The sequence below is a fragment of the Manis javanica genome, chromosome 4, assembly GCF_040802235.1.
Source record: "Manis javanica isolate MJ-LG chromosome 4, MJ_LKY, whole genome shotgun sequence".
Lineage (NCBI taxonomy): Eukaryota > Metazoa > Chordata > Mammalia > Pholidota > Manidae > Manis > Manis javanica.
Window position 1 is genome coordinate 113587069 of NC_133159.1, and position 8687 is coordinate 113595755.

An 8687-nucleotide genomic window follows, 5' to 3' on the forward strand; every position below is an offset into this window, starting at 1 on the left:
ACATCCCCCTGGGCCACTGCACCCACCAGAGGGTCAGCCCCACTACCTGCATCAGAATTGCTCCCATCCGCACAGGTCTAACTGAACACTGCTCTAGGAGGCTGGGTGGAGGGGAGGTTGTGCGTATGCAGATGGTGATGTAAGAGTTAAGTTCTCATCTTAGAAAGCAGGAAATCAATACATAAAGTCTAAAGTTGAAACGCCAAGAGCTAGCAGTGTAAACGTCTATTCTCAGACCCTTTGAGGGTAGACCACAGGCAGGAGCGGTTGAGGGCCCCTGGACTGTATATCCCTGGATTTACTAGCTGAGACCTTGGGCAGAACGTCACCTCTTTGTGACCCAGTGTCCTCACTAAAACGGGGGCGCTATTGCTTACTTCGTAAGACCACTGTGTGAGCATCAGATGCTTGGCAAGCGCTTCGCCTGGCATGGCACTGAGCGCCGTCTGAGCTGTCGCCCTTGCTACCATTGCCTCCCTGCAGCATGGAGTGCCGCGCTGGCCTGGCCCGGGAGCTGGGTCAGGGAAAATGCAGAATGGCCAATTCCTGTCTCAAGGGCTTGAGCCCACTCCATGTCTTTCTTCGCAGTAAGGTGAGGTGTCTCATCCCCATGAGAAAGAAGCGGGACAGCTCCTCATTTTTGCTTTTCACAATTTTGCCAAGAAAATCTGTCGTTGTGGCTTGAAAAGAACGAGCGAGAAAGCCTCGAGACGGGAGGTCTCGCCGCGGCGCGCGCTGGGGCCAGGCGGGCAGGCGGGCGGACGGGCGCAGGAGGGGCTCCGGCGGAGGAGGCGCTGCGCCCCGGGAGCGGCGGCCGGAGCCGCGGGCGCCGCGAGGGGGAGCTGGCCGTGGCCGTGGCCGTGGCCGTTCGCGGTCGGCTTTTACTCATCACGGGGGAGGGGGGAGGCGAAGGGAGAGGAAAGGTGGCTTTCGTCTCAGGTAGCTGTATATGACTTCTCACCAGGCCATTTTGAAATATTCAAAGCAGCTCCGAGCCCGCCGCCTGACCGCCCCACCCCCAACCCCGCCACCGAAGCCTCCGGGGGCCCCGAGGGAGGTGGGCGCGCCCCCCGCGCCGGGGCTGAAGGGAGCTGCGCCGTCTCGGGGGAGCCGGCGGGCACCTTCCCGGCTCCTGCTTCCCGGGGGGACACCGTTCCCGGCCCCTGTGATTCTTGCCTCCTGCTAGGCCGCTTTGGGGACGGATTCGCTGCAGTCCGGGGACAGCATGCGCGCGCGAGCACAGGAGGCTCCGGGGGAACGCGCAGCCCCGAGGCTCCCCTTTCCCCCCGGGGACGGGCCAGTGGAGGGCCTCTGTGGCGCTGCCCCGCGCCGGGGCTCGCAGGGCAGGCCTGCTTAAGCATGGGGTGACTCGCAAGACGTGGCTGCCAAGCGGCAGTTATTTTCTGATGATATAAGTGGTATAAAATATAATGGGTTAATCATAGTCACGATTATAATAATTTTCTAGTAACAAAATGATTATAGTATTAATAATAATAATAGTATCATGAAGTCGGTGCTGCAGGCCTAGGAACCGTTCCCAGAACCTCAGGCCTCATGGTTTTCCAAGGACATTCGTCCTCAGAGCGGCCTTGTGGCCGCCTCTCCTCTGAGCTGTGCCCCGAGTGCCATCCTGGATGATCATGGCCTGAGCACCGTCTGCATGTTTATGTTTCTTGTTCTGGAATTTGACATTAGGAGGTACAGCCAGTCTGACTCCTTACACTGTTTCATTCTTCTCTAAATCCAGCGCCTTCCACAATACCAAGCACACAGTAGGTCCTGGATCAATGCTTGGAAATGAGCAGATGCGTTATACACAGCTGTCCTCAGTAAAGACTTGCAGCATGAAAAGCAATTGCATTTTGCCCTGTTACGGACGGTAGGATTGGGACCGTATCTGGGCTTTCTTCTGCCCCTCCCCAGGTACTTGCTCCATTCAAGCAGGACTCAGGGCAGAGGTGTCCTGGGCTGGCAGAGGGGAAAGCAGAAATCCTGCAGGTTTCTGGCCTAGTTACTTTGTCGATTCTAGACACCAACAAAGTAACTAGGCCAGAAACCTGCATGGAGAATAAATTCCCCCAGATTAAAAAAGCCCAACCAAAGATTTACATGTGAAAGAGAATAAGATTACAAAAAGTTCTAGAGAAGAAATCTAATCTATTTACAACCTTGGAGTATGAAAGGCCTTTCTAACTATAAGCCCAGATCCAAAATCTATAAAAGGAAAGATTGGTAAAACAGATTACACAAAACAGCTTCTGGATGGCGATAGCCCGCCTTTAGGAGGGTCCAGAGGCAGCTGAAAAATGGGAACAAAACATTTGTAACTCATGTCTAAACAGTAAATAGAAAGGACCAGCGACCTGAAAGAAAACTGGGGAAAGGCAATGAGCAGAAATTCACTGACGGAACAGCAGCATCCCCAAGCCTGGCCTCATCCTGAGCAATAAGCAAATTCAAACCATGCTGATACCATCTACCCCCAGTAGGTTCTTAAAAATCCAGACGCTTAGTGATACAGTCTATCGTCAAGGCCATGAGGGGAGTTACACCCTCACTCGTTATGGGGGAGAGGAAGCAGGGATGGCCCTCAGGGAGGGCAATTTGGCCACATTTGTCAAAATTACTGATGTATTTACCCATTGATGCAGTGATTAAACTCAGATTTATGCCAAGAGTGTGAAAGGATAAATTCATTGCAGCAGTGTTTGTAATAGCAGAATATTGGAAATACCCCAATTGCCCATCAATCAGGGTTAACTGAGTAGGTTATAGGACACTTGTACATGGGACTATTCCTCTGCTATAAAAAAAAAAGCAATTAGAAAGCTCTTTATACAGTGCTATCAAAGGAATTCAAAGATATATTAAGTGAAAAAAATAGAATCAAAACAAGATACGTAACAACAGGACTCAGGTCTTACCTCCCTCCCTCCTTCCTTCCTTCCTTCCTTCCTTTCTTCCTTCCTTCCCTCCTTCCTTCTTTCCTTCCTTTCTTTTTGCAAAAAGAGGGAAGTTCTAATCTACATTGTAAGGAAACATAAATAAAAAACAATATTTTAAATAAAGTATTTAGGAATAAATTTAACAAAAGTGTAAAACTTGTACATTGAAAACTATAAAACATTGTTTTTAAAAAATCTAAATAAATGGAGAGACATCCATGTTTACAGATTGAAAGACAATATTATTAAGGTGGGCATACTCCTCAAAATTATTCTACAGATTCAGCGCAATCCCAGTCAAATCCCAGCTGGCTTTTCTGCAGAATTTGACAAGCTGATCCTAAAATCGTATGGAGATGCAAGAAAAGAGCCAAAACAATCTTGACAAAGAACAAAGTTGAAGGACTGAAACTTCTCAATTTCGAGACTTCCTACAAAGCAACAGTAAATAAGACAGTACAGTACTAGCATAAAGATAGGCACAGATCAGTAGATAGAACTGAGAGTCCAAAAATAAAGCCTGACATTCACAGTCAGTTGATTTTCAACAATAGTATTAAGACCATTCAAAGGGAGAAAGATGGTCTTCTCAGCAAAACAGTGCTCTGAAAACTGGCCGGCCACATGCAGAGGAATGCATTTGGACCCCTACCTCACATCACACACAAGAATTAACTTACAGTGGATAATAGGCCTAAATGTAAGAGCTAAAACTAGGTGACTTTTAGAGGTAAACAGAAGTAAATCTTCATGATTTGGGGTTAGCCTATGACACCAAATGCATAAATTATTAAAGAAAAGGTTGAGAGGTTGGACTTTTTCAAAATTAAGGACTTTTGTGTTTCACAGAACACCATCAAGAAAATAGAAAGCAGTCCACAGACTTGGAGGAAATATTTGCCAGTCATATATCTGAGAGGATTTGTATCTAGAATATATAAAGAACTCTTATAACTGAATAATGAAAAGACTTAAAAATGGGTTAAAGAGTGAGATAGACATCCCCAGAAGATATATGAATGGCTAATAAGCACATGAAACAATACTCAGCATCATTTGGCATCAGGGACATGCAAACCAGAACCCCACTGAGACCCCTACCAGCATGGCTATCATGAAAAGCATGGGCAATGACAAGTGTTGGTGAGACTGCAGAGAAACTGGAACCCTCATGTTTGTTAAGCAGGATTATAAAATGGTGCAGCCACTTCGGAAAACAGTTTAGCAGTTCCTTAAAACATTTAAGTACAGAATTACCATATGACCCAGCAATTCCACTCCCCAGAGAAATGAAAACATGTCCACCCAAATACCTGTACATGAATGTTCATAATAGCATATCCATACTTTTTCCATTTCTAAAAGGTAGAAACAACCCAAACGTCCATGAACTGATGAATGGATAAATAAAATGTGCTATATCCATAAAATGGAATATTATTTGGCTATAAAAAGGAATGAACTACTTATATACACACTACAACATGAACGAACCTCAAAAACATATTAAGTGGAGGAAGCAGTCACAAAACGCCACATTCTATTTTTATAAAATGTCCAACACAGGCAAATCTATAGAGACAGAAAGTAGATTAGTGGCAGCCCAGGGCTATGGGTGGGAAGGTTTCTTTTTGGGGTGGTGAAAATATCCTAAAATTAGATTGTAGTGATGGTTGCATAAGTCTGTAAATACACTAAAAAACACTGAATTGTACACTTCAAATGGGTGAACTTTATGGCATGTAAATTCTATCTCAATAAAGCTGTGTCTTCCAGGGGAGGCAAGAACAGGGCAAATGCAGGACAAGGAGGGAAGGAAGACTTAAATTTCTCTTTATACTTTCTGAGCTTCCAACATGTGACTACCATCCATTCAAAAGGCAAATTTTAAAAATGAGAGGATGAAAAAAAATTAAAAAGAGGCCCCTGACCCTTCCCACATTTGCAGAGAGGAAAATAACAGAACTGCCACCCCTCAACCCACTGAGAAGCTAAGGCTGAGTGGGCAGTGGGTCAGATCATACAGGGCAGCCTTAGAGAGCTTCCAAGACCCACTCGTGGTCTGGGAGCCACTGAAACGCTGGACCTGAAGGGAACATGGGGCCTGATGGTCCAGGAGCCGCCATCCCTGTTCCTGCTCCTCCACCACCACCGGGATCTATGTGGAATCCCAGAGCCATCATCCAGTCCCAAGGAGGGGCAGGAACCGCTAGGCAGAAGAGAAGCTTGAGAAAAAAGCTCTATTGACTGAGGGAAGAACACAAATTGCATGCCTGAGTGTGAGGACTGGGCTCACACCCCAGGCTCTCCTGTGCCCTGAGGCCGGAAGCAGCCAGGAAGGACAATTCTTGGAGCCCTCTACTTGTGGCTACTCATGTGCTTGTCTTAATAGGTGCTGCACCAAGAAAGACCTCTCTAGTCAAATTAGTTTGAAAATACTGGGTTAAAGAAAGTCAGTCTTTTTATTAACTGCAGCCCTTCCCAGAGCCTTTGTTTATGACTCTTCAAGAGGGGCACTGGCAGGTTCCAAGCCTTTTTGTGTGTTTGAAGGACATCTGGTGAGACAGAGGCTCTTCTTTATTTTACAGCCAAGGAAACAGAGCCCAGAGAGGTGAAGGGGCTCATCCAAGGTCACACAGCAATTCTGTGATAATGGGCACTACAACTCCTAACTCCAGGCCGCGGCTGATTCTGTTAACAACAGGAGCCTCCACCAGCCCCAGAAACTTCTGACCGATTCCTGACTTATAGTCCTGGGGCCGAGGCAGGTTCACCTGGTGTCAAGGCAACCTCTGGTCCCAACCTGACCCGGCTCTCTCAGGAATTCTGTACATTTGAGTCCTTAGCTCTGGAGACATGGTCACTGGACACAAAAGGGAGTCGCAGAAGAGATATGCTCCCTACCTGACCTGTTGGGAAGGGTACAGAGCAGCGGAGGGCCTGATGGATTTGGATTGTTCTGTCTGCTGTAACAACCTCTACTTCCAGGATTTTGCCTTTGAACAAACCTTTAAAAACTGCCCTGATAAAAATTCCACAGGAGCAATGACTGGGTTTCTTCAACAAATAAACAGCAAGAGAAAAATGAGATGATGAAAACCATTCTAGATTAAAACATAACCAAAAGTATAATGTGGACTGTGTTGTGATCCTGATTTGAACAAATCAGCCAGAAAAGATGTCGATCAGACATTCGGGGATGTCTGAATACTGGCTGGCTCTTTGGTGATACTAAGGAGTCATTCTTTTCAAAGGTGGACATGGTATGGTGGTTAGTTTTTTTGGGTTTTGTTTTTTTAAAAAGTTTGCTTTTAAGAGATAAATCCTGAGGTATCTACAAATCAAACAATACGATGTTTGGAATTGGCTTTTAAATGATCCCGTGAGGCTGGAAGGGGGGACATCGAGAGCATGGATCGGATCGTGTAAGGTAGCAGTAATTGCTGAGCCAGGAGGGAGTCATTGCCACCATTTTAGAGGGCAATCTGCCAGAGGTTTAGAGAGGTCCTTAAACTCTCCTGTATTTTTGTGTGTCAGCTTCAAAATAAGATATTTTTGAAATGTCCTGGCCAACTGGCTCTGGGTCCTCTGGCCAGCTTGGGTGGGGGGACCTCAGAGGGAATTCCTGCCTGTGAGGCTGACCTTCTCTTCTGTGGAAAGCAAGGTGCAGACTCCCAAATGTCTCAGGCTTGGGGCTTTCCACATGCAGGGCTTGGGGAGGCCCCTGGACTGTCTGCTCTTGCCCATCTCCTGTGGCTGCCAAGCCCACACACACACCCCCAACCCATATGGGAGCCCCAGGCCCAGCCCTTGCCACCCCACTCACCCCCTCACCTGCCTCCCAGCTACTCACACCGCTCCTCCTGGTCGGCCCGGCTCCAGCCACCTCGCCTGCTCTGACCCAGGCCACTCATTACTCAGGACGTTTATTATTAGCCTTAGATTTGATTAGTGCCTGAGCTGCACTTCCTGTGTTTTCTCCCCAACCTGGAGGATGTAAATCAGCACAGGCCTCCCACCCCACGCCTGCGTGCTGCCTTGGGGCTGAGGTGGGTGGACCTGCTGGATCTCCAGGAGTCCCCACTGGCGCTGCCTGTCCCCGCTGCAGGCCGCCCGCTGGGGCACAGAGGCAGGCCTGCCCCCTCACCCCCAACCCAACATTGGGCTTGGCCCTGGTCTCCTGCCCCACCACACACCCCACAGGCTGTGGTCAAGATGAACAGTTCTGCAGGCTGCCAGCACAGCTTGGGCCTTTCCCACTTCTTTGACAACCATTTCCCATGTCATTGCTCAGTCATCTCCTCTTGTGCCATCTCCCAGCTCAGCTGGGGCATCACCTCCCCCAGGAGGCCATCCCTGACTGCCTTAGGCACAGTTAGGTGCCCACTCTGTGTGCTTCCTGAGCCATATTCTGGCCCCTGTCAAAGTACCTGAGAGGCTGACACTAGAGCCGGACAGCCTGGGTTTTAATCTCGGCTCAGCCATTTACCAGCAGGAAGCCTTGGTGGTGAATTACTTCAATTCTCTACACCTCCATTTTCTCTCCTGTAAGTTGGTAGAAGAGCAGTTCCTGTCTCACAGGCTATTATGGGAATGAAATTAGTTCACACAATCTCAGAGCAAGTTCTTGTCACAAAGCAGTTTTAATAAACGATATCAAGGGTTAGCACTGTAGCCTTTATTACACTATTGCAACTTCTATGTCTTCCCAGCTCCCCTGAAACCCGTGGAGACAGCAAGCCCAGCAGCTTAAGGCTGGAGTGAGATGAATCCAGAAGTCACAGAAAGCCCATGGCTTTTAGGAAGAAGCCTAGAGGGTTGAAAAGGAATCAGGGAGGTGGAGGAGGAGGACAGGCCTTCTAGGAAGCAAGTAGGACAGAGTGAGGTGGGAGGAGGAAAGAAGAGGCTGATTTGGGTGAAAGTGAAGAGAACAGGAAAGGAAATAAAACTGTTGGGGAGCTTTAAAAATGCTTAATCTTATCACCAATCAGAAAAAAATACAACTTACACTAATTATCACCCATCAGATTGGCAAAGTCTTTAAGTTTGATACTGTGTGCTGGGAATGTGAACTCATGCCATGCTGGAGGGAGGGAGTTGATGGCACCATTTTAGAGGGCAGTCTGCCAAGGTCAGTTAAAATGTAGAACATATACCTAACCCAAGACCCAAATTCTTCTCCATACACCACAGGTGCACTAGGATGTTCACCAAAGCATGATTAATATCAAGCCACTGGGAACAGTGCCCACCCAGCAGACAATGGCTTAATAAGTAAGTCCATAGGTCATAATCAGGAATACTATGCAGTGGTTAAAAAGAACGAGATAGATCTGTAAGCAGGGACATAGAATGATTGCTAAGACAGATCACCGAGTGAAAGAAAATGTAATTTGTAGCATAATCCAGATGCCTTCCAGTGAGGTAAAAAACACAAATTGCACTGTCCTCGATGGCATACTCATGAATGGGATGCAGAAGAACATGCCTGATGATAATGGTTGTCTCTGGGTAGAGCAAGAGGGGACCAGGAATGGGGGTGATGATCGGGGGCCTTAGCCCTATTTGTCATGTTTTAATTGTTGCTCACGTATTACTCTTGTCAATGAAAAGTAACAAAACCAGAGCTGGGCTGGTGGGGTGGAGTTGTGAGCCAGAGGCATTCATAGGTGCTGCTGCCAGGAACTTTCTGCCTGTTGAAACAGGGCAAGCCCAGAGTCACTGCTGGGCGCCCTCGGT

General features: G+C 47.7%; 1 protein-coding gene across 4 annotated transcripts in view; it reads right to left on the minus strand.

The window, feature by feature from the left end:
• The window catches only part of TNFRSF13B (TNF receptor superfamily member 13B), a 38241-nt gene extending 31305 nt beyond the window's left edge, over window positions 1–6936 (minus strand). The window contains exons 1-2 of one of the 4 annotated variants that reach the window (XM_017673824.3): window positions 6783–6869; window positions 2928–3026 (exon numbers count right to left, since the gene is read on the minus strand). Coding sequence is in view for 1 of the 4 variants with exons in the window: in XM_017673822.3 (XP_017529311.1) it covers window positions 6802–6862 (61 nt within the window). In the remaining 3 variants the exon portion in view is untranslated. Of the gene's footprint in view, window positions 1–2927; window positions 3027–6782 lie in introns of all 4 variants that reach the window. The other 3 variants (XM_017673825.3, XM_017673822.3, XM_017673823.3) reach the window with 3 other exon arrangements.
• Between the last annotated feature and the right edge of the window lie 1751 nt (window positions 6937–8687).